Source organism: Melanotaenia boesemani, chromosome 21 (genome assembly GCF_017639745.1).
Source record: "Melanotaenia boesemani isolate fMelBoe1 chromosome 21, fMelBoe1.pri, whole genome shotgun sequence".
NCBI lineage: Eukaryota > Metazoa > Chordata > Actinopteri > Atheriniformes > Melanotaeniidae > Melanotaenia > Melanotaenia boesemani.
The window spans coordinates 19664985-19691089 of NC_055702.1; the positions used below are offsets into that span (position 1 = coordinate 19664985).

The 26105-nt window shown below is 39.8% G+C and overlaps 2 protein-coding genes across 2 annotated transcripts; one reads left to right on the forward strand and one right to left on the reverse strand.

Annotated features, from left to right (window-relative positions):
• Window positions 1-14314: 14314 nt before the first annotated feature.
• Window positions 14315-16237, reverse strand: LOC121632865 (putative nuclease HARBI1). The gene is made up of 4 exons (XM_041974638.1): window positions 15529-16237; window positions 15054-15448; window positions 14876-14983; window positions 14315-14737 (listed from the first exon to the last, which is right to left on the reverse strand). Exons 1-4 carry the CDS (start codon window positions 15816-15818, stop codon window positions 14613-14615), a joined length of 918 nt encoding a protein of 305 aa, XP_041830572.1. The 5' UTR covers window positions 15819-16237; the 3' UTR covers window positions 14315-14612.
• Window positions 16238-20003: 3766 nt separating this feature from the next.
• On the forward strand, window positions 20004-25056 carry LOC121633021 (cell death-inducing p53-target protein 1-like). Its single transcript, XM_041974880.1, has 5 exons — window positions 20004-20280; window positions 23087-23203; window positions 23286-23411; window positions 23519-23645; window positions 24927-25056. The coding sequence occupies exons 1-5, from the start codon at window positions 20004-20006 to the stop codon at window positions 25033-25035; spliced, it is 756 nt and encodes a 251-aa protein (XP_041830814.1). The 3' UTR covers window positions 25036-25056.
• Window positions 25057-26105: the final 1049 nt, after the last annotated feature.

Consider the following 26105-nt stretch of genomic DNA (forward strand, 5'->3'; position numbering starts at 1 on the left):
GCATTTGTGATCTGGCACCTCAACTTTCCCTGTTCTCTCTACTGGTGGGAAACTGGTTTGACACTGGACAAGCTGCAGCCAGCAGCAGGAAGTGGTAATGAAGTGGCGAGCACACAGCACAGAGACTTCAAACCTCAAGCGTCTGACACAAGCTGAGTGGGAAGAGGGTGAAAATACAAGTGAGAATGAAGGAAAAAACATGTACCCTGAAATGTGATGTTTTAAAAGGTGTTTTTGTTCTTTAAAAGGCCACAAAGTAGAAATTATTTGTAAAAAGGAAGTCAAGACTGTTAGATATCAGTTAAAGATCACGTTGAGTATAGGGACAGGGCAACAAGCAAGTAAACTGTAACATTCATTGCAGTACATTAATTCTTTATTGCGCAAATGACCATATTTGTTTACTTCACTGGACATAAAAATGCCTCTGCATGCAAGTCTATGAAATCAGAGCCACACTGAGTTCTAGAGATGGGATTTATGGCTCTTTGAAGTGAGCCGGATCTTGAGGAGCCGTTCCTTTCAAAGAGCCATTCAAAAGACTGGCTCGTTCTCACAATATCTTAGAAAAGTTCACAATATATAAGAATGACAAACAATCAAAACATGTACCTATATAAAATCTACTATACAAGATTAAAAAATTATAGGAAAAATATAGATAAAAAAGGATAAACCTGAGCAGTCAGTGCAAATTCTAGTAAATGTTTTGGATAGAACTCACAGTATCCGTTCGAAACAATACTCTCTGCCCATAGATGCTTCACATGAATGGAACGTGTTGGACATCAGACTTCTATGATGTCACAAATGTTATAACTTTTGTCATTTAGAAAAAAAATATTCAAGATTTAAAGTCTTGTAATGTTCATTCATTATCTACCGCTTAGTCCATTAAGGGTTGTGGCTGGAGCCTATCCCAGCATTTAACAGGTGAGAGGCAGGGTACACCCTGGACGGGCCACCAGTCCAACGCAGGGTCAACACAGAAAGAGACAAACAACCATTCACACACACACACTCATGCCTAGGGAGAATTTAGAGTGATCAATTAACCTAACATGCATGCCTTTGGACTATGGGAGGAAGCTGGAGAACCCGGAGGGAACCCACGCATACACGGGGAGAACATGCAAACTCCACACAGAAAGGCCACCATCCCCCAGGTTCGAATTTCCTCCCCAGCAGCAGCTCAAACCAATGACCTTTATGCTGTGAGACTGTGGTGGTAACCACCACACCACCGTGCAGCAGGCTTGTAACATCCTCAAATATTATAATAACACTCTTTTTTTCTGTGGTTGAAAATTTACATTTACAAGAGTTTCAATGAGTGCCCGATAAAGGGTTGAGTCCAGTCAGCTGCAGATAACATTGTAGAAATAACTCGGAAACGTGCATTTCGAATGTTTAGATTATAAACTGCATATGAAAGAAAAACCAGCCTACTATAGCATCAACTGTTGGTGTGTGGACAATTCTATTGAATCTTGACTTTTGTGCATTATGGTCGATATGGCACCTGTTGAGCCTAAAGTTGTTTATATCAAAACCAAATCTTCCTCAATTTCAATTTCCAAGACTTCAAAGTGTAACAAAAGCAATCTCTACCAACCCAAGTCGAACCAAACCAAACCAAGGTACAAGCGGAAAAAGGTCTGAAGAAGACTCTTGTTCTGATTTGTATCACTTTTTTTTGATAAGGAAAAAGGAGGGGAAAAGCTGTTTTTATATACATTATGATGTGGACATGGACAATTTGGAATTGATGTACAAATGTGAGAAAATCAAACTGTTTAATAATAAAACAATGTTGAGGAATACAAAAGGCCAAAATGGGATGACATGGTAGCAAAGCATGAAATCTGACCATCATCCTTTGCATTAAACGCTAGCACGTGGAAGTAAAATGTAGCTCTTGGTTTGGTTCAAGTGAACCAAAAGCACAAAGTGGACTACAATGCAATGGTTAATGGATAAGCACAACCAAACATGTGCACATGCTAGAGATAGGCAGCTCTGGCCGGGAAAAATGACTCACAGTCAGACGTGGAAGAAGGCTGTAAAAGTTCGGATTAAAAATATGATCACCTCAATTCTGCTAGGATATGTTGCAGCTCCATGTTTTGCTGTTACAAAGGGAAGTTGTAATCTAAAATTTGTTCTTGAGTACACACCTACCTTTGGATGTGTCACTATGGTTTACCCCCTCCACATATTCCCCAGTAGCATTTATCTCATTATGCAAATCCTGATTGGTCTATTTCACCTTGCCTTTAAATAATTTCCATTACAATAAAGCATCATTCAAAATAAGTGCCTTTTCTTGATTCACCTGAAACAAGACTTGCTGTCAGGTGAGCCCTCACTCATGCTGAAGCATTCAGGTTGTGGAGACCAAAACCAAGTAAACGAGGAAAGAGGATATTGGGTTTTTGTGAGGTCATCTGGCTTGTATAATTATCAGTTGTGTACTCTCATCTCATTTCACTTTATGTGAATCTAAACATCGGTATCATCAAAAGAAGAGTATTCTTTGTTTATTGTCTTATACAGTCATACACATTTCCAGTGGAATCAGCATCATAATGTAAAAGAAGTCACTGGAGCCCCATGGTCTGTGCAGATAGATGGTTTTGTTTGTTTACAGTAATTATTCACTTATGTCAAACAGTGTTGCAATTGCACATTTAATATTAGTTTCAAGCAGTGCTGATGTTGTCATCTCCAAGTGTTTCAGTGTGTGTGTGTGTGTGTATATGACCGCAGTGAACCTGTGACAATGGCTGCGTGCCATTTCAGCCACTCTGTGCCCGGGATCCTGAGTTGGACACAAAGGCGGCTTTATCCTTGCTCTCAGTGTTGTATCAGTGCTGCCTGGCTGGATGCATGAGCACCAGACTTAGCCACCACACACACACAGCGGCTCTAAAACAATGCACGACACTTAGACTGTAAGCAGAGGAAGTTGTGTGTGCATATGTGTACATTCATAACCGTGTGTGTGTGAATGAAAAGAGACCAGTGGCTGCCAGAGGAAGTGACAGAGACACACACTGTTTCAGTTCCCATGTCGGATCGCTCTCAGAGACCACATGGTGCATTAAAGTGTTCTTTCAAATTCTCTTTTTTTTCCCCTCACTTCCTTTACTATTACCTCCTTATCGTTGCTGGCACGCCCCACAGATGCTCTTCTACACCCATGACCCATCTTTTATTCTCTTTTTCTGCCTCTTTTCATCTATAGATCAAATGTAGAGCAAGTATATTTTCAAAAATGTGAAAGGAAAAACACACTGTGAACCAGGTTTGCAGGTGGATCATCAAGTTGTTACACTGCAGGACATCACAACCACAGACATTCACACAGGAGCAACCATTTTCACCACAGATCTGTTTTTCTCAATCTGCACTACTTCTTTTTAGATTAGCACTAAGCTATATTTTCATACTGTTTCCTTACATCGAGTATTTTTTTTACCCAATTGAAACTTATCAAGCATGACTCTCTGTTACAATATACTGTTTACACTGCAGCTCTGCTTTGTTGTCTTGACTGAGAAGCAGCAGCAAGGCCGGCTTTACGCAGGGGCAAGAGGGGGCAGTGCCCCCTCAAACAAACATTCTGCCCCCTCAATCAAATGCGCCGAAATGGGCAAATCTCTCCAAACGCTCTCTCCCCTCTGTACTGAACTCTGTGTGTCGGAGCTTCACAGGATCCATTGTACTGTCTTCAACAAGTCCTTCCCACCACCACAGAAAACAACCAATCAGTGTTTAGTATGCAAATGAGTTGACATACAGCCTGATCTTGCGGTGTCATATTTCTCCCCCTCGTAGAGAGAGCGGCTGCTGAGCTCCAGCGGTAAAACTTATAGAGTAAAGCTCTGTTAAATGTGTTGTAGCGATACTGAATAAATACTTATAATAACAGACGTATTTATTGCATCTATTCTGTCAACTGGGGTTTGTTTCTGTTCTATTTAAACGCCTGTTAGTAGGAGCAGTGATCAATCACGCACGGGCCATAGATGTGACTGCCTCCTCGGTACTAGACTGAGGGAAAACGAGCTGCGCATATGAGACCCCTCAAGCTCCGCCCAGCCTTTAGTTCAGCATGCTAGTTTGAAGAAAAAAATAACAGAAAGTTTCACTCTACATTCCCGCTGCTTTCAGCAGTTCAGCTCAGAGCTTCATGTATGCCTTGTTGGTTCTTAAAATTTTGATGAAGGATCATTTAGTTTTTACTCATTTTCATTTATTATTATCATTATTTCCCCCTGAAGGTTCACTGCCTTATTTTGGTAGGGGGTTTAATTTTTTGCTCTGTTATTGTTGTGCTTGATAGTTATGATTCTTTAATCATTATGGTCTATATACAGACAGAAACAAACACACAGATAGTTGAGTTTATTGTTATTAGTTTCAAATTTATTCAAAATGCTTAGACATCTAATGGCTGTCCAATAGGGCAATTGTTATTTTGTTGGTTGTTAAAGCTTTGATAATGGATCATTCTTTTCTTTTTTCTTACTTCATTTTTGTTATTGATATTTTCTGTTCCCCCCCTGAGGGATTGCCACCTTATTGTGGTCAGGGGGTTTGCGTGCCTCAGTGACTCTAAGAGCTATACCAGCAGGAGCTTTGGTTTCAGGTGGGACACCCAAGCTGGACAGGTCTTAGAGTAGAGGCCTGACAAAGTGCAATCCATTTCTTTGAAGTTGGACTCCACTAACAGCACAGTTCCGTTAAAGAAACACTTAAAAAACAACAACAAGAAAATGCTGAAGTATGTACTCATAATGCCCCCTTCAAATTTATGCCTGCCCCCTCATGTATGCATTCCTAGAACCGGCCCTGAGCAGCAGGTCTTTGATTAGGTCAGATGAAACTTTAATAATCCCTGTGGTGAATCAGGTCGTTGCAACAAGCAAGTAGAGACATTATGCATCAAATAAAAAGTGGGTTTCACTTCTGGTAGAGAGGAAATGAGGTGTATACACATACAGATCTTACAGTATATTACAGAATTTTTATGTACAAATATTAGCAGTGAGACGCTAATAGCATAAATGTTGTGATCTTTGAATCTCACAGCATCTTTAAAGTAAAGATCAGGTTTTTCCAAACTGGTTTTAGGTCAATACGAACCATCTGGGTTTCCATTTCCTATTTTGATTTTTATAACATTTTCAGGAAATATCAGAAATGGAATAAGGAACGGATGATTAGACCTTGGGGATGATCCGGCTCACCACCTAGCTCCAGGAATTTTTTAAAGAATTCTTTACTATGGGGAGATAGAAGCTAATGGCAAAATTATCCCTAACTGAAAAATAATATCCACAATCATTGGCAAAACAATATACAATGGCTTGGTGGAAGTCTGTGTTCTCTCATTGCTCAGTTATTTATCACTTCTTTACCCATTGTTACCCATTGTTAACAGGCCACAAAAACACTTCAGATAATATTAAAAAAAAAAAAAAAAAAAAAAAAACCAACTGAATTTTCTCCCAATTATTTCTTGTTATAGGCTTTAAAGAGCTAACTTCCATTTTTTTTTTTTTTTTTTTTTTTTTAGCTCGAGTTAGAGTACATGGAGAGAGTCTATGCATGCACAGGGAGAATATGCAAATTCCACACAGAAAGGCCCAGCTGAAGTTCTGCTTTCCCAGTCCACTAGCCAAATGTTTTTCAACATATTTCATCATATACACTACAGTTTAAAAGTTTGGGGTCACTTTGCCATGGGATTCAATAGGGAAGTGACCCCAAACTTTTGAACGGTAGTGTATATGAATTTTTTTCATGATAATACCAAACAACAACATTCTCTCAGTAATCCTTTTACAAGCAACGGACAAAGTAACTTCCACTCTTAACACATTTGAATTGATCTACTTTAAAATTTAGCGTAGTAGAGTTTACATTATTTTGGTATCTAAATTGTCATCTTAGCTTTTAACATTGATATTTCCCACCATCTCCTTTTAATGTAAACAGCCCACACGTCTTACCACACCACCTACGATTTTTATGATTTTTGCTCTGCATTTCACTTACTTTATTTAAATTTCGCTGCATGTTCAGCTGAGCTTTGATCACAGCCAGTGGATGTATGATACCACATGGAATCGTGTTCATGGTAGTTGTGGTAATTCCACTGCTGGGACAAGTAATTGAAATGATCTACTTTGTTCATCACCTGCCAAACTGGTTAGTAAGATTTTGTCTATACACGTTAAAATTGATTTTAACGGATTGGCTGGTGTTAGTTTAGAGCCCTGATCACTAGCTAGCTAGCATCGTAGCCTATATTGTCACCTTCTGGCAATGTTAAAACAATTAGCTAATCATAAAAGCCATCATGAGGTTAGCAAAAGTTGCTCTGAGAAACTTAATCAGACCCTAAATTAAAACCACTGGAAGCTGGGTTGTGATAAAGTAAGAAGTAAGTGAGCACAGAACTCAAAGTTGGACCCAAGACTCACTGATTCACACCTTAGCCCACAAATGACCTACAAATGTTGACATACAAATGACTGAAAACCTTTGGTTTTGTCAGAAACATGTGTAGACCAGCAAATGATGAGATCTCTCCATTGCAGCACACATCTACAAAAGGCAAGTAAGAGTCATGACGAATCATACTTTGACCATCTGGGAAACAGGCTCTGCCAATCCATCTGGTTGGTGCCAAACCAACTTTGTCATGTCATGATGCATGCTGCTATTTATTACCAAACATGCAGAAGCTTTATCATTTAAAACCCTATTATGAAAGATGAGGTAACATCCTGGGGATGAAGGTGCTGTAACCAAATAACCCCCATCTCATCACTGTCTTTTACAAGATGTCTAAGACAGTAATGTGCCCTTGACAAACATAAAACAATCAGAAGTAAGCCTTTCACACCACTTTCCACGCATTAGGTAAACACTGAAATATAAATGGACTTCCACATCATACTTTTCCAGTCAGCTTGATGACTCAAAGTGCTTTACACTGCATGTCACAGTCACCCATTCACACACACACTCATACACCAATAGACACATCGGGAGGCAACGTGGAGTTAAGTGTCTTGCCCAAGGACACTTAGACATGTAGTCAGGTGAAGCCTGGAATAAATCCGCCAACCTTCCAGTTGGAAGACAACAGCTCCTCCTCCTGAGCTGATAAAGTATTTCTACAAAATTCTACCCAAAATGAGATGAAGCTCGGAAACCAAACAGTGACCTGAAAAGATGTCTTGAACAAACAGCTGTATTTGTTATAGGATCAATAAATGAAGTTAACTTGTTAACTTCATCTATTGGTTGCGGGGAAGCTGAACCCAGCAATTAGCAGGTGAGAGGCAAGGTACACGCTGGACATGTGATCAGTCCATCGCAGGGCCAATATACAGAGTCAAACAACCACTCATGCTCAAAATCCCTCCTAGTGAGTGGGAGTACCCAGAGAGAACCCACACATACACAGGAAGAACATGCAATTTCACTCAGAAAGGCCACTGTTTGAGGTTTGAACCTGCAACCATCTCGCTGTGAAGCTGCAATGCTAGCCACCACACCACCATGCAGCCCACTAAAACAGATAAATTAAAAAAGCTGAAAAAGATTTCAGGGACCATAAAAGGGAGCTGGGACATAACGGCCATGGGCGACCAGAAAAAAACCTGTATTTTAAATTAATTAATTCTTATCACTAATTAAAGTTTTATACAACAAACGTGCATGTCCTTCCAGATTTCCTTGACATTATAAAGAAAATATTTTCTATATTTTCTGTACAGATTTTTCTTGTCAGTACTAAGTTAAACTACATGTTGTAGCTAACAATGGCTGAAAACATCTGAAATTACCTTTCTACTTAAACATAGTTATCGTCTCTGTGCTTGGTAATCGAACATTGATAAACAGCCATGAACACATGACTTGTCCATCAGCAAAAGGTTTGTCCACCCATCTATTATTCCCTCACTCATCCATTCATCTTCACTCTCATCCATTTATCCTTCCTTACTTTGTCATCCTTCCCTCATCATAATCAATCCTTTCATCCCTTCTTCCCTTTTTTTCATCGCTTCCTCCCTCCCCCATCTGTTCATCCATCATTCCCTCCCCAGCCGTTATCTTTCCTTCCCTCATCCACCCTTTGCTCCCTCAACCATCCATCTGTTCTTCCTTGTCCTCCTTCATGCATCTCCCTCTCTCTGTCATCCATCCTTCCACCATCCTCACCTTTCATCCTTTACTTCATCTTTTTCTTGTCCCTCTTCATATAATTCCTTTGTCTCTTGTTTGTTTCGGGTACCATCTGTACGGTACTGAGTTAACTTGGTTCACTGACATCCTGATACAGAACCTCCACACTCAGTCTCCACCCAATCAGATTTTCCACCAGTAAACAAGTAAACCAGTAAACCCACATTATTGAGGCCTGCTCCTTTGAGTCCTCTTTGATTTGTGTGTGTTCATTCAGATGAAGAGTACTTCTCATTTTAGAAGTATTTTCTTCCTAAAATACTGCATTTAACTTGCTTTACAGTAGCTGTGGATGATAATACATTGAAGCTAAAGTGACTGCAGATGTTGGCAAGTCAATCCATTTGGGCAAAATTTGTGTCCCCCTAAGGAGAGGCACCCCGTGGTAACAACTATTAAACTCCTGTGATTTATCACTGATATTTATTTTTATTTTTTGTCATGCATTAAAGGGATAACATCCAGGTGTGGTGTGGGTTTTTATTCCTTACGTTTTACTGCTGGATGATGCTGTGTGCAGATTTCAAGGGAATCTCTATTACATAACCCCCTTCTTGATACATGATTAACAGCAGCAATATGTGTGTGAACCAAACTTGTGTGCAGATAGGCGTCCGTGGGGAATGTAGTGATGTAGCGTCTGTGACGCAGAGCTGGAACCATCCTAACCCGCCTGTCGCTGTAGCTGCAGACATCGTTTTTCATGTTAAACCTGCATCCTGGCAGCAGGCCTCACTCCCTCTGCTCTGCCCTGCTTTCCTCTCTTCTCCTCCCTCTTTTCGCCTCCTCTCCACTCTCTTTAGATTTTCACCTCCCTCGCTTACCAACACAAACACACCTCCTCTCTTTTGTCTTGCTGCCTCTGATCTGTCTGAGTGGTGCAGTGATCTTTTTCTGTCTCCCCCCACCCAAAAAAAAGAGAGAGAAAAAAGGAGTGGAAGAGGGATGAATGTCCTATTTTTATGACATCATTGCAGCCATTCATGTTCAGCCAACATGTTCAAGACCGTGACAGGAACCAACTGCAACAAATCTCAGTGTGTATTCATCCTCCGATTTGTCAGTATGAGAATCCAGCTGCAAACTGCTGCACAGGAAGTGGCTCTACGATGGCTTTGTTCACACACTGACTCACCCCACTTATATGCAAGTATCATAATCACTAATTCCCAGCACCCTCGTATGTACCTGACCCCAAATTGACCTACTGTTGCAACAAAAAAGCCTGTTCTTGTGAGGTTAGTTAACTTAAAACAATAGTAACTAACAAGCAGGCAACACAAAGCCTTGTTCAGTCTTTATAGGTTTGAAATTACATATTTACACACACACTAATCCAGGCATGACGTAACCCTCTAAGCAACTTAATGTCATCATTAGTGAGAAGCCCCTGGGAGGAAGTGATTGAACTTGCTGAATAAAGGAGACAGCGGAGTGTGATAAAATTACATCTCTTCCACTATACAGAGTACGGAATGTAAACACCAGCTGACCTATATCACTGCAGTGACGTATCAGTGAGCTGTTATGGGTAAAGATTAAGTTGTGTCATAGACTTCTGTATGTCAGTTATGTAACAGTCCTCAGTTAAAAGCTTGTGCTGGGCTGCTCACTATGAACAGACGTTCAATGTCTCTGTGTGCTTGTTCTGGCATCAATGTTCACAGATTTATCAATTATCTACTACTGCTAGTTTAAAGGCTATAACAGTTTTTAACCCAGGAATAGGCAGGTTTGGTCCTAGAAAACCAAATGTTTTTAGTTTTTTTTCCCAAATAAATGAGATGTATTGGCATCTTAACATTTTCTTCGTTTAACAATCAGGGGCAATCAGCTTGGCACCTCCTCCTCATGCTGGTCACCAGCTTGGTTATACTGCTGTTGAATGGCATCCCATTCTTCAACCAGCATTTGTTGTAAATTAGCCAGTGTGGTTGTGTAGGCCACAAACAGCATGTCCAAGCTGATCCCACAGTGTTTAATGGGGCTGCAGTCAGGACTGCTGGGAGGACATTCCATTCTCTCCGCTCCACATTATCATCTTAGGATAGAATTTGGTCCTTTTGCGGCTATGTGTGGAAAAAAAAGAGGGATTTATATGTCTTGTTTCTTCAGACTTTCAATTATCCAGTCTCTTCAATGACACCATGTGGCAGCAGAAACTGGGTTTCCAGCAGTAGCCTATAAGATGCATCACTGTGAAGTATTGCTAAAACAATGAAAATAATCCACCAAACACATATTTCCTTACTTTTTGTGCTAAGTTTATTAAGAAGTAAATTACATAAATAAAAGGACCAAAGATGTTACATGAGAACAATGAGACAAACAGCATGGTTGTAGCACAGCATGTTTTGATGGTTCAGATCAGGATCAAGTTATGAATGTTTATTTTGAACATGCTAGCATATTGCTTGGAATTGTTACATATTACAGGGAAAATTCCTAACCAACACATTTAAAACAGGAGTAGGAAGAAGCACAAGCTTATTTAATCCTACCTCTTATTCCATTTTAGAGCCAAATTATCTGCTGTTACATCAGGAAAAGCTGAACTGGCAAAACCAGACATAAAAAGACCATTAAGTACAAAATGACTCCATATTACCTTTCTAATACATAAACTAGCATAAATTAAATCCAACATGATCAAAAAGCTTCATGAAAATGAGAAAAAGAATGTGCCACTGACTGAGCATATGGTTGTAAAACAGTCTGAGTGTGGATTAAATGACTGTACGTACATGGGACAAGAAAGGATGAAAATGGCTGTAGTAAGACGCAAACTTACAAAAACGACAGAACTGTGACCAAATAATAAACAAAATATCCATAAAGATATGCGTAAAGATGCAAAAGAGTCAGGAGATAGAGGAACAACCATGAGCTAACAAATGGTTTATGTTTAATGACACAGTGGTTTATCATAATCATTTCAATATTGGAGCAGCCTCAAATGCTGCAAGTAAGTAGCCCATTTAAATTTCAAACATCTGAATTGTTTGAAATCAAGGAGTTTTAACATTTGCTCTTAAAGATATGTGAGAACTTTTTGTTGTTGTATAATGAAGCTCATTAACCATCAATGACTGTATGTATCCTTCCCTGGGTGACTAATACCCTGGCAGGTGGTGCACACACACACTTTACTGTTATTTGATCTGTCTGGCCCTATCTTCTCTCAAACACACACACACACACACACACACACACACACACACACACACACACACACACACACACACACACACACACACACAAATACTACAAAATAACTAGCTGAATTTAGTCAGTAAATGCACATGTGTAACGTGTGAGAGAGATGTGTGAGTCAAAAGGAACATTATGAACCTGCTAGAAAGGCTTGTGTTTCCTTACTGTGAGTTGAATGAAAGAGTGGATGGATGGATGGATGGATGGATGGATGGATGGATGGATGGATGGATGGATGGATGGATGGATGGATGCCTGCCTCTGCAGGACCAGTGATGTCAGCCTTGAAAAATACACACTTACCTCTTTCAGGTCTGGTTGGCTTCTTCGGTGTACTCTCCTGACATCTAGTGGTCACCTGCTGCAACAACCACCCACTCATTCATTTTAAGGGATTTATTTTTCTCTTTAATATTTGTAAAGAGAAAAAAATATCATAAAATTATTTCCTCATTATCATTTTTGTGCTACATAAACGTCTAATAAAAAAGCCTAAAGGAAACCCAGGATAACGATTACACCTCATGAAACCGTGCAAAGGGAAATTAAAAAGCTCACAAAAAAGCTTTATGACATCCATTTTTTATCTGTGTGCACACAAAATTACACTCTATCCACCATTTTCAGGTAGACCAGCATGCTGTGTTTACACAGAGCGGTATTGTGGGTAGAATGTAGGTCAAATCTCATCTGCTCAGCTGATATAAACTGGCCCCAGGCTTTATTGATGCCACGGTGGCTACGACTGTCACATGGGACCAAATGCTACATTTCACATTTCATCAAGCTGGTACGCTGTGTACAATACACAAGCCTTTTTTTTAAGAAACACTATTCATGCATAGTGTGGTGGTGACCTTTTGCTTTCTTTATTGTCACGTTTAAAAATCTAAATTCCAACTCTGCCTTTATTTTTTTCTTTAAAGCCTGGAAAGGTTTAAGGTCTAAAATCAGCACTAATTATTCTTCTTCTTTGTAACTTAAACGCCCAGTATTGGATTCAGTGTTACAGCAAGCAATGAAAGTTAAGTTCCAAGTTATATTTAAATGTTAGTTTTAAGTGCTACATAATGGAAGTTTAGGATTTATAAACAGTTTGCTTTACCCTGCATCAAAGAGCCACTGTGGGTTTGATCAGATATCGCCATGGCTTTGCTGTGAACCAGCTCACAAGAGAGCACACAAAAACCCTAAACAAGATCTTTAATGTTAAACAAAAACCCAGGAAATTATGTGTTGAATGTTTGCAGGAGACCACAAATGACCATGAAACATAATGTTTTTTTAAAATAAATACTTATCACAATAAAATTTCTTTTTGTCTTCTTTTTCTTCTGAACGTTACAACATGCAAATTCAGTCTTATCTATGAAAATGTGCACACATTTGCATGTACTTCCAGAATTCCCAACAAGTCAGGTGCAAAGTTATGAAATTTTGCTGATGTATTACAGACAAATGTCTGAAATCCACAAACCAGAAAGTACTGTAACCAGCAAGACAAAAAAGAAAATAAAAACAATCAGATCAATAAATTCAATTGGTTTCCTTTAAAACAGTAACTCTACCTCTGAGAGTTTTTCTTTTTTTTTTTGTATTACAAATTCTAAAAGTTTGATAAAACATTAATTTTATGGCTGACTGTACTGATGTGTGTAAACATGTTACTAGCATAGTGCATTTAAGGAAAATCATCCAAAATGTAAATAAATAAATAAGGACATAAAAATCAATATAAGCATGGGCTAGTTCTCCTAAAGTTAGCCATATTAACATTTATTTATATGTTTAGAACTTGTTAACCAAAGTGTTCCCAAATTCTACCTCCAGGAAAGTTGAAAACTTATCTAAAAAGTAACAAAAACTAAACTCTTTATTTAGTAGAAACATGTATAAAGAAATTTTTTTTACTCATTGTGTATACTGAACAACTTTAGTTTGTTTAGAAAATTTAAAGGAATGAGGAATTTGATGGCAGAAACCCATTTATTTAAAAATGAAAACATTGGGAAAGAGGCAGAGAAAGAGTGATATTTATCTTTTTTTAAAATAATATTGTTGGATGAGCAGGTTAACTGGTGCGGTGTGAAGGTGTCAGGGTTGGGTATAAAACGAGCATCGACCAAAAGATAGTTTTTCCAAATAAAGATGTTTGTGGTTCACAGTTTTTGTGCCAAACTTAGTGACTCAGGTCCTGATGAGCTGCTGTCCTGCAAGTTTTATATCAGGGGTGGGGAATCCTGGTCCTTGAGGGCTGTAATCCTGCAAGTTTTAGATGTTTCCCTACTCCAACATATCTGATTCAACTTAATGAGTTACTGTGCTGAACCTGATAAGTTGTTGAATCCATTTAGTTTTAATTTGGTGCTTTGGATTTTCTTTTTCTGACAGAAACATGGTTAACAGAAGACACAAGTGCTACAGTTCTTAATGAAACAGCACCCCCTCATTTTAGTTTCATGAATAAATGTCGAAACGGGAGGAAAGGGGGAGGAGAAGCTGCCTTATTTAAAGATTCATTCCAGTGTAAAGAAATGTCATTTGGTGATTTTACTTCTTTTGAATGTCTTAGTTTTATTTTAAGGGGCATTCCTAAAATCCTATTTCTAATCATCTACAGGTGTCCAGGACACTGTATAAATTTTATTGATGAATTTTCTGAATTATTGTCGGTTATCTCTACTGATTTTAACCATTTCATCTTAACTGGGGATTTTAACATTCACATAGATAACATGATGGATGGTAATGTCAAGGAATTTTGTTCCATATTGGACATGTTTGGTTTGTGGCAACATGTAAAAGAACCGACCCACATTCGAGGTCACATTCTGGACCTGGGTGCTCATTTATAAAACTCTGCGTAGGATTCCTACTAAAAGTGGACGTCCGCCAAGAATCCAGAGTTTGCGTAAGCAACAAAATATTCTGATTTATAAAACCGTGCGTGCGCACAGGTGCAAGCAATTTTCCCTTTATAAATCACACTCTGCCTGAAAGCTTGCGCAAGTGAATTCTGCTGCTAGCCCGCCCCCTACACGCCCACATTCTACTATAAATGGTCAATGCAAAGCACCTCATGGACATTTCTGCATATAAATGAACCAGCTGATCTCTGCTATTTAAACCTAAATCATGGCAACCGAAAAGACGAGGAAGCGTAATTTTACGGAGACGGAGGTGGAGGTACTTGTTGGTGAGGTGGAGGCTCGCAAAAACATATTATTTGGCGGCCTCGGTAGTGGCATCAGCAACAAACGGAAAACAGAAGAGTGGCAACACGTTGTTGCAGCTGTCAATAGTGTGGGGGTGACGGAGAGGTCCGTGCCAGACATTAAAAAAAAGTGGTCGGATCTCAAGGTGGAGGCAAAGAGGCCGATGGCTCGCTCCACAACAGAGCGCGCACGAACGTGGACGGAATTGAAGCGCGCCTCCTCTGCGCTTTGCGGGTTCGCAAAAGGCGTGAGGAGCCAGCGTCTCAGGGGATAGCCACTGTCACCTGCAGGTTATGGAGATTAATTCAGAACAGAGACTTTGTTGAGATTTCCACAGTGTATGTTGATACTTACCGAGAAGCCACCCATCCCGCGAAGCACCTGCCTGCAGTCTATTCCCTACACTGCTGTGTGCCAGGATGAATGAATCATGGGTTGACCCAGGCCACCGTGCCACTAAATTTGTCAGAAGCAAGTTTGAGTCGGAAATGACTTGCACGTTAACTGAATGCACATTTTTTCGGTTAACGTAGACAAACTCATTCTGACTTGGAGCCCTTATAGCAACGTGAGTGCAGTCAATCGCGCCGATTACATTTGGGAAACCGGTTGATGCTGCAAATTGCCTTTTAATGTTGGCCTGTTCCCCTACAGTGTATGGAAACTTTATGTATCGACTGCTCATTTTTATAATGCCATCCAAAACGGCAGGCATTACATTACTCAGCGATGGCTGAGATATTCCAGACCTAAAATGGAATGTAACAACTTATTGAAACCCACTGAGTGTTGGGCTGGAACATGTCAGCTTAGATTAAACTAAAATTACCTGTCGGCTAATTCCCGCTGGAAAGAGCCGGTTGCCAGAATCCCGAGAGTTGTCAGCACCTGCATATGCGCGGGTATGGCATGGTTCCGGCGGGTTGATCGCTCCAACACTGGGCCCAACTCAGCACATAGATTTAAGAGCACTGCTCTAGGAAATCTAAATCGGCATATCAGCCAGTCATCATCGTTGGCCAGGAAATCTTGATGGTCTCTAAAAACTCTCTCCATCCTGATCCTGCCGTTTGCGTAATCTTCAAGGAGTGCCAGCGCATCCATTGTGAAGTTCTGCATTACGCACGGTCGTAATTCACCTATTTATGTTTACTCAGTAATTACACTCATTACTACACACCTTGTCACAATTAGGCTTCTGTGAACAAATGAGTGCATTTGCTTTACGATCAAAACAAGTAAGACCATACTGCACTGACAACATTAAATTCCTATGGGGTGCCTATAAGTCGGCTACAGGTATGATTTCAGGAACGCATCTATATTTCAGGCTTCTGTGTTTATGATTCTATGGCACTAGTGTCGGATATGATGGCATGATGGCATGCATGAATGAAGGTGAAGTTCATCACCTCACCAGCAGCACCGCCAGTTTCCCGTCTCCAAAATGTTCATAAGCAAGTTTCAGAGTTTACGTACAGGTACGCACATTTTCCCGCCACGTTAGTTTTTATAAATCAGAAACTTTCCGTAGAAAGTCACTTCGCCGCTTTTTGTGAGTAAGCAAGCTTTATAAATGAGCACCCTGGTTATTTCAAAGGGTGTTGATATTTCTTCTGTTGGGGTCACTGACTTGGCCTTGTCTGACCTTTTTTGTATTTTGTTTGATTTACTGATCACTCAGAATGTTCAACCAACCTGCTTCTCCGTTAGAAAGAGGTACATTAATGAAAGAACAAGTGCTAAGTTTGTGGAGGCCATAGCGATGTTACCAACAACCAGTGCAGAGTCAGTTGATAGACTCCTGGATAATTTCAATCTGAAAATCTTGAATGTAATGGATGCTGTTGCACCGATAAGAATCAAGAGCAACTTGAGCAAACAGAAAACTCCATGGAGAAACACCACTGTGGTTACCAGCCTAAAAAGAGAATGCAGAAAAACTGAGCGGAAATGGCGGAAAAATAAACTTCAAATTTACTATGAGCTGTACAAACAAAGCCTGCGTAACTATAACAATGAGATGTGCAAAGCCAGAGAGCTGCATTTATCTGAAATGATTAACAGGAATGTCAACAATTCTCGCACTCTGTTTGCTATGATTGAAAAACTGACAAATCCTCCTAAACAGATAAGCCCAGAGCTCCTTTCCACTGAGAAATGCAACCAATTTGCAAACTTTTTTAGCCAAAAAATTAAAACAATTAGGCAAAATATTAATTCCACACAGTCAAACAAGAAAATTAGTCTGTGTCTAAAACCCGGAAATAATTCTGATGTCATGTCACAATTTAAAATGGTGAATTTAAAAGTCCTACAAGAAACAGTTTGGCATTTGAAATCAACAACATGCACTCTGGACATGATACCATCCGACTTTTTAAAAACAGTTTTTACCTCAGTAGAAAGTGATCTCCTACTGATAGTTAACAGCTCGCTGGCATCAGGCATTTTTCCCAAGTCACTAAAGATAGCTGCTATTAAGCCACTCCTAAAGAAAAGGACTCTAGACGCCTCTATAATGAACAACTATAGACCTGTCTCTAACCTCTCTTTTATTTCCAAGATTATTGAAAAAGTTGTATTTCACCAGCTTCATGACTTTTTAAATGAAAGTGGAAATCTTGATAAATTTCAGTCCGGCTTCCGACCTCATCACAGCACTGAAACAGCTCTGGTCAAAGTGTTAAATGACATTAGGTTGAATACTGATTGTGGTCAAGTATCAGTCCTGGTTCTGTTGGATCTCAGTGCTGCGTTTGATACTGTAGATCACAGAATCCTGTTGCACAGGCTGGAAAACTGGGTTGGACTTTCTGGAGCGGTCCTTAACTGGTTCAGGTCCTATTTAGAAGGCCGGAGTTATTTTGTTACGATCGGCAGCTATGAATCCGAGCGAGTGGCCATGACTTGTGGAGTCCCCCAGGGGTCAGTCCTTGGACCTCTTCTGTTCAACTTGTATATGCTCCCTTTGGGTCAAATATTACAGAACTATAGCATTAGTTATCAAAGTTATGCAGATGATACACAACTTTATGTGTCTCTGTCACCAGATGACTGCAGTCCAATAGACTTATTTTGTCAGTGTCTGGAGCAAATAAACACCTGGATGAGGGAGAATTTCCTACAATTAAATGAAGACAAAACTGAGATTATTCTGTTTGGTAGCAAAGAGAAGAGGGTCAGCATTGGCAAACACCTGGAGACTCGGGCTCTTAAAATTACCAACCAAGTTCGTAACCTGGGAGTGTTGATAGACTCAGATCTGACTTTCAGCAGCCATATCAAAGCTGTCACTAAGACAGCTTTTTACCAGCTCAGAAACATCAACAGAATTAAAAGTTTAGTCTCCCAGAAAGACCAGGAGAAACTCATCCATGCATTCATCTCCAGTAGACTGGATTACTGTAATGGTCTTTTAACAGGACTTCCTAAAAAGAGCATTAAACATCTGCAGCTCATCCAGAACGCTGCTGCTAGAGTTTTAACCAGGACTAAGAGATCTGAACACATCACACCAGTTTTAAAATCTTTACACTGGCTTCCAGTCAGTCACAGAATAGATTTTAAAACCCTTCTGATCATTTACAAATCCCAGAATGGTTTAGGCCCAGAATACATCTGTGATATGTTCAGAGAATATAAACCTAGCAGAGCTCTTAGATCCAAAGACTCTGGTCAACTAGTCCAGGCCAGAGTCCAGACTAAACATGGAGAAGCAGCATTTAGCTGTTATACTGCAAACAAATGGAACAAACTGCCAGTGGAGATTAAACTTTCACCAAATGTAGACATTTTTAAATCCAGGTTAAAAACTTTTCTTTTCTCATGCGCCTATGCATGAAATCTGCACAGTAACTTTTTTTTAACTTATCTTGCTTTTAATCATTTTAATGTAATTTATTATTTTATTGTGATTATGTGTTGATTATGTGTTGATGCCTTTTACTATTCTAAATATCTGTAATGTCTTTGTTTTATGTAAAGCACTTTGAATTGTCCTGTACATGAAATGTGCTATACAAATAAACTGCCTTGCCTTGCCTTGCCTTGGAGCAGAGAAACATTTAAATCGTGCAGGACTGCAGCCCTTGAGGACAAGGGTTCGCTACCCCGCTTTTAGATGTGTCAATGCTGTGACACACCTGACTCAGATCAATGGGTCATTAACAGGCTTGTACAGATCTTTCCATTTGAATGAGGTGTGTTGCTGTAGGGAAACATTTAAAACCTGCAGGGCATTAGCTCTCAAGGACTGGAGTTGGAGAACCCTGGTTCAGGCTTTTTGATAGCAGCAAAAGGTTTAAAAGCTAGCGTGTGTGATGAAACCACTGAAGCAAAAAAAATGGTCATCTGGGAGGGGCTCAGAGTAGAGCCACTTCTACTCCACACTGAGAGGAGCCAGATGCCTCTTAGAAGCCTCCCTGGTGAGGTCTGCAGTTCAGATCTGTCATCTATTGAAAAAGTATGATTAGACATAAGATCTGAATTTGACAATAAAATCCACAGACAATTCACTAACAATGGACACATCTCTGAATATTCTTGTATCCTGAATTCTCAAACTATTCTCCAATGAAGTTGGTCAGTAAACACACTGAAAGAGATATATTTTAGACTCATGAATAAACAAATTAGAGATTCAAACTTTAATTGCCATTTAGAAAAACTTTCTGGAGATGGGGTGTGTATAAAAAATATTTTGATCCAAAACTCAACATTAAAACATCTTACTCCTTTACATCTTTAAGAATATAGAAACACAATTCTATCAGAAAAATGGTAGAATGAAGTCTCCTATTAGTAGGAATAAAACATGGTTCCAACTCAAAAGTCAGTTCAGTAACATCCTGTTTACAAGTACTAAGACACTTTTCAGTACAGCCACATGCCTTCAGCTGTCCATTGTCCTGCAAACTGTGTAGGCTATCAACATTTGCATGTTGTACTGACGTACAGTAACTAATTTGTTTAGGTGCACTGTTGACATAACTTTAATAAACTGCCTATGATGACGCTTGTGTGCTCTAGATACCATAAGACAAGTGTGCACAGAAGACAACATTTCCTTTGATGAAGCAGCAACATTCAACTCTACATTTTTCTGCCTGCAAATGTAAAAAAAAAGGAGGAAATTTTAAAAATAAACTTGCAGGAAAAGGAGATGATCTTCAGCTTGTGAGATTAAGTTGCAGGTTTTTCATTTTTTTTTTTTTTTTTTTTTTTCATGTTTTTTATTCCAGTTTGAGGGCAGTTCAGCTTAACCAGGTTCAGAGACATTTGGATTCAGGTCTCCGTACCAGGATGGAGACCCTTAACAATGATGTGGTACTTCAGAAATTTCAACTGGTAACAAGTAAAAGTTCTGTCCCAGATCTGAGTTCAAATTCAGAGCAGGAGCAGGAGCAGCAGTGCCCACCTGAATCCAACCAGGAGACCCCCGATGTGGGAGGAAGAGCCTCAGTGCTGGACTCCATTGAGTTTCGCATGCAGCAGCTTTACAGCAGACGTGCCCTTCTCCTGACACTAAAACGCTGCATCAAGAAAGAAAAACAAAACAGTGATGGGACCACGGAAGAAAGTGAGTCACTCATTTAATACGCTGTTTCTGTGGGCCATGAAGCCTTAAAAAAGTCTATTTCTGAGCAGCCTGATGCCTGAGCTTGTCCTGAATGATGAGGGAGGGGGAAAAGAACATTATTACAATTAGTTTTTACAACATTTAGAAGATTTTTACACATTGAGTATATCGGCTTGTGTTTTGTCCTATTCTTTCCTGCAAACATTTTACGGTGTGCAAAAGTTTGTTGTTTTGTTTTTCATTTCAAACGTCTCCACACACTTTCTGCTGAAGACAGATGAGGGCTTTAGACAGGCTAGTCCAGTAATGTCCTCACCTCCAGATGTTTCCAAGTTCAAACAAGTTGAGACCATCTCTGGGCAAGGTTCACATACAACTTAACTTTTTCTGGTTAAGTTTTAAGTAGCATTGTTTCATCTTAATGCAGGGCTTCTTGTTTTGAGTAAAATATCTAATAAAAAGCTGGAATCAAAGGGTTTTTAAAAATTTTATACAAATTCTAGATCACATCTTTGATTATTATTGTAGAAAACTTTCTTGTTTAGAAGAAGATTTCTCTTTCCTTAAAGCAAGAAACTTGGAAAGAACTAAACACACCTTTATAAAAACAGCAACTATACTTGTTCATCATAAGGACTTCCAAAGTCATTGTTTTCTCACTTTTAAGTGAAAAGGATTACACAAAAATGGTTAACAAAGACATAAATAGAAAAACACATTAAAGCCCATTGTTGCATCATGAAACAAGAAAAGAAGGATTAGGTGAGGCTCAAAGTCTGGATTGTCCTGGTCTGATACTATAAGGAAGGAGAATGACAACAGGAGTGGGTCTGACCAGTCAGATGAGTAGTGAACAGGAAGACTACTGGAACAAAACAGTGTTGCTGTCATTATTAACAGGAAGGAGTTGAAAGCAAGAGATGGAGGGGAGTAACAGGGCAGCAGAGAAAAAGCACAAATTGACATTGACAAATTGACAAATTGAATGTAAGCGGACAAGAACCCTGAGATGGACTGCTCACCTGTCCAGGGTGTACCCACCTCTCATCTGGTAGCTTGGATGGATGGATGGATGGATGGATGGATGGATGGATGGATGGATGGATGGATGGATGGATGGATGGATGGATGGATGGATGGATGGATGGGCAGACAAGGAAGCGGCCCTGATTCAGTGAGCTTAAAATTGCCTTGAAAAGGGACTATATAAAATTTATTTCTTCATGACTGTAAAGGTTTCCTGCAGCATTCCTTTGACAATGTTATATCAGCTGTTGTTCAACAAGAGGATACCTCCGCAACCCCCTGGACTAATGTCTACCTAATAAACAGACTACAGTTTGTGAGACTGAGATGGTGGTCAGCAGCACTTGAGCACCACAAGGGACTGTACTCTCACCATTTTTCTTCACACTGTACACCTCAGACTTCCAAAACAACTCTGAGTCCTGTCATCTGCAGAAATACTCTGATTACTCTGCAGCTGTCAGTGATGGACAAGAAGCTGAGTACGGAGAACTAGTCAGTGAGTTTTTTAAGATGGTGCGGAAATAATCACCTCATCTTGAATGTGAACAAAACAAAAAAGATGATTGTTGACTTCAAGAGTAAACAAAGCGTTGTTTACATCATGTGAGAAGAGGTGGAAGTAGTGGAGAAATACAACAGATGAGACCAGAGATGCACCACCAAGGATGGACAGAGCAGACTCTACTTTTTAAGGAAGCTAAGATCGTTCAGTGTCTGCACCAAAAAGGTTATATATTTTCTAAAAGTCTGTTATGGAAAAGTCCATCAGCTTTGCAGCATTTGTTGGGGCAGCAGCATCAGAGCCAAAGACTTAAAGAGACTGAATAAACTGATCGAGAAAGCTGGTTCTGTGTTGGAGATAACGGAGCCGCTGGAGCTGATTGTCCAGGAAACAAGCTGCACAAGCTGCAGAAAATAATGGACTATTCTTTACATCCTCTAAATAACACAGTGAAGAAACAACATAGTGTGTTCAGTGAAAAGCTTCTTCAAGAATGTGCCAACACTGAAATGTACAGGAGGGAGTTCCTGCCAATTTCCTGCAATTTTATTTCATTTCAGGATTTTTCCACACATTTTTAAAAAAAAATCTGACGATAGTCCACTCATCTTTAATCAGAAATGCCCTTTTAGAGAAGTTGCTTTTACATCAAGTCATAATTTTAGTCACTATTAATTTTGTAATCACTCCTGAACTTTTGCACCTGTTTTCAGTGATGCACCCCTAGCGACGGTTAATTCAGCATGCATCTTACATCCTACCTGTACTCTGAGCTCTCTCCAGCCAGCTGAAGTCACTCCAGTGTTGACTCTTGTCTTATCTCTTGCTCTGTCCCTTTCACTGTTTCTTTTCCGCTCTTCTTCCAAAAATTACCTCGGTTTTTTTTTTGATGAATCAGCCACTGTGTCCTTTCAAAATGGTTGATGTGTTGATATCCAGTTGCTGGCGTATGACACGGCGTGTAAGGCCAAACTCAACGGTAACATGACACAGCACCCCGGAAGCAAAAGTTGTGGTGTGTTTTTTCAACCTCAGGATGCTGCTGGGCAACTATAACTTCTACTGAATGTCACTCTGCCATCAAAATGAGTCGGACATATTTTTAAAGTCAGAAGGTTACATAGTGCTTTAATATTTGGTATTTAGTTAACCAATATGTTGTCTGATTACACAGCACCAGTTCTACTTTTTCCTTTTTTTCTACTGTTTGGTTTGTAATAAAAACAGTGAAGATGTATTTGAACTTTGTTTGACTTTGTCTTGCAATAACTAAAGAAGATGGCGAAGAACAATGCGAGCTGGAGACTATTCAGCGAGAGCTGGAGGAGCTGGAGGTGAAAAAAAAGGAGTTGGAGAAGAATGGAGGGTCCTTCAAACCCAAAGCAAAAACAGGTATCTGTTGTGTTTTTTTATTTATCAATTAGTATTTCATTTTTAAAGTTTGTGTGTAAATTATCCCTGTTTTAAAAACCAGGTCAGCAGGATAAACTTGCCTCTTACAAAGAAACCCCCCACGGAGGGATCTACATGCTGCCTCCTTTCCAGCCGGACCAGAGAGATGTCGTCATAACAGCAACAGCAACACAGACCATCGTTGCAGGTGTGTCACACGTTTTATAAAGTGCTTTTTATTTCCTCAGATAATAAAAGTTTTGTTCAGTGTCTGATATTCAGTCAGTTGTGTTCTTGATCTCTAATTGGGTTTAGTGGAGGATCTGGGTCAGACGCAAGAGGCCACAAAATGTCCCAGCTGTGAGGCTGTCGTCATGACGGAAACCCACAGCCGTGTGGGGGAGGCAGCCTGGATAATATGCGTCCTGAGCTTTCTGATAGGGTGAGTCGCTCCAGCATGGACTCTAATGACCCAATCCACGTCTCAGTGATTACCGCTGTAGATAGTAATAGGGTTGTAACAATGCATCACTACATATCAATACTTCAATTCAATGATTAACAATCCAATATCATTGGAGTAGACGAGGGGTAGGACCTAAATACTGGACTACAAGATTGGAGGCAGATGGGTGAGCTTAACTTGGGATGCTCAGGCAGGATGTTCAAAGAACTACATGGAAAACCACTAAAAACAACTAAAAAGTAGTCAAGACTGATTGTCTGACAGTCTTTGTAGTCCAGTTATAAACCAAGTACAACAAATCACACTGTGTGATCCACATCTGCCTACTTTATAATAACTTCATATAAGATAGTTCATAAAAATAAATGCCAAGCTAAGGGAACCAACAGACTGCATCAAATCTTCTCTACAATCCAATCCCCTGTCCTGAGGATGCACACAGTAGAGAGGGAAACTGCCTTTTAACTGGAAGAAAAATTCCTCCAACAGAACCAAAACCTAAGGGCAGCTATCTGCCTTGACTGGTTTTGGGTAAGAGAGGACAGGAAACGTCAACAAACTCTAATCCATGGATTTCTGCTGAGAAAGTAAAAGAGAAACACAAGTTATTGAGTGAAAAATGGAGGAAAGGGGCTCAGTGTATCATGAGATTTCCCTCCAGCAGTCTAAGACTTTAGCAGCGTAATTTAAGGGATGGCTACTGGTCACCAAGACACTCATATCTATAAGCTTCATCTAAAAGTAAAGAATGAAGGCTAAGCCTAAAAGTAGCGAAGCTTCCTGGACCCAAACTGATATTGATTATTGCTTCACAAACTGGTTAATTATGGGAGTAACTGTACAAAAAGGCCCTTAAAATTATTCATATCACTGCTGCCACCTCAGTAAATGTAAGTTTTTATCTTGTGAAAAACATAAAACATTTAAATATGCCTGTTTCATGTGCAACACATTAAATGGACTTAAAGAATATGCCAAACTAAAACCAGAGAACCACTACGGAACACTCCACAGATGCACCACTTTTGGACAACCATCTGGAAACATGATACCATCTGGAATAAAAGAGCACATACACCACTTTTAAATCCCATCTTAAAAACTGTATTGGGCTCAAACATGTGATTTACATCCCAAGTTAATAGTGTAGAATGACAAGCATGATAAATAATGACAACAGCCAACAGGTAGGAGCATCACTTCTGTTTGAGAAATAACTTTCCATCTCATTGGTCACATCTGTCCTCCTCCCTGCAGCTGTGTTGCAGGCTGCTGTTTGATCCCCTTCTATATGAAGCGCTTCAGGAACATCAGCCACAGGTGTCCCATGTGTCAAGCACACATTCACACCCACCGGCCATTCTGACACAATCCGTTTGGAGGGATTTCACCGCAGGAGCTGGAAAATTTCTGGATTCTTCAGGTTCTTCAAAGGAACTCCACAAGCAGACTCTTGAGATTTTTTTCAGATTTTTCCACATTTTGCACATTTTACTCTCACCTAAACACTTAAAAAAGTTTGGATCCTCATTTTCTATAGATTTCCTCATTATTTTCATATATTCAAACCACCCAACTTTGAGTTCCTACTTTTTCATTTTGAATCTTGCAAAAACAGCCAAAAGGCGTTATCAGAAAATCTAAACATGAACCCAACAAGCTATGCACGAGATCAACTGAAGAGTTTCTGGAAATGGGAAAGCCTTATAATAAGAATAACTATCCCTGCAACCTGCAATCAATCAGGCCTTTAGGACAAAGTAAGTTTCATGACAGCCTGCCTCACCATAATAATAATCCATGAGAAGCAAAATCATCTAATCGGATGGAGCAACGACTGAACTGTATGGACGCAGCTCTCATCTGGATGCAGGAGCATTACCTGAGTAATACTGTGGAATAACTGTGGGGATATTTATTTATTTATTTATTTTTTGTGACAGTGACTGGGAAACAAATCATGCCCAAAAATGGAGAACTATCCTGAGTGACAATGTTCCACAGTTCTGGAGATCTCAAGCTGAGCATGAAGCGAAGGTCATGGCTTCAGAACAGCTGTGTGGAGGTCAGTCAGGTTCTGGAGCTAAACGCTGTAGAGCATCTCTGAAGCATTAACTCATCCAACCCAATAAACCTTTTTACTTTGTCATTAAGGGAATCAAATGTACAGTTTCAAATGTGTGTACAAGAGTTTACATAATTCTGTCAAGCTTCAAAGTCAATGTTTGGTCTGGGCAGCTTTATTGTCACACCTGTTGACACTCATTTTCGGTTCAGGTCTTCACCATGTGGCATACCTCAGCCTTTGCTCGCTGTTTTCCTTCCTTGGACAAGGAGCGCTGTAGAAATGGCTGCTCCGTCAGTATGCCTGTTCTGTTTGTGTCATCATATGTTGTTTTGTCTAGTCTTGGATGGGTTGTACTGAAAACATGAATT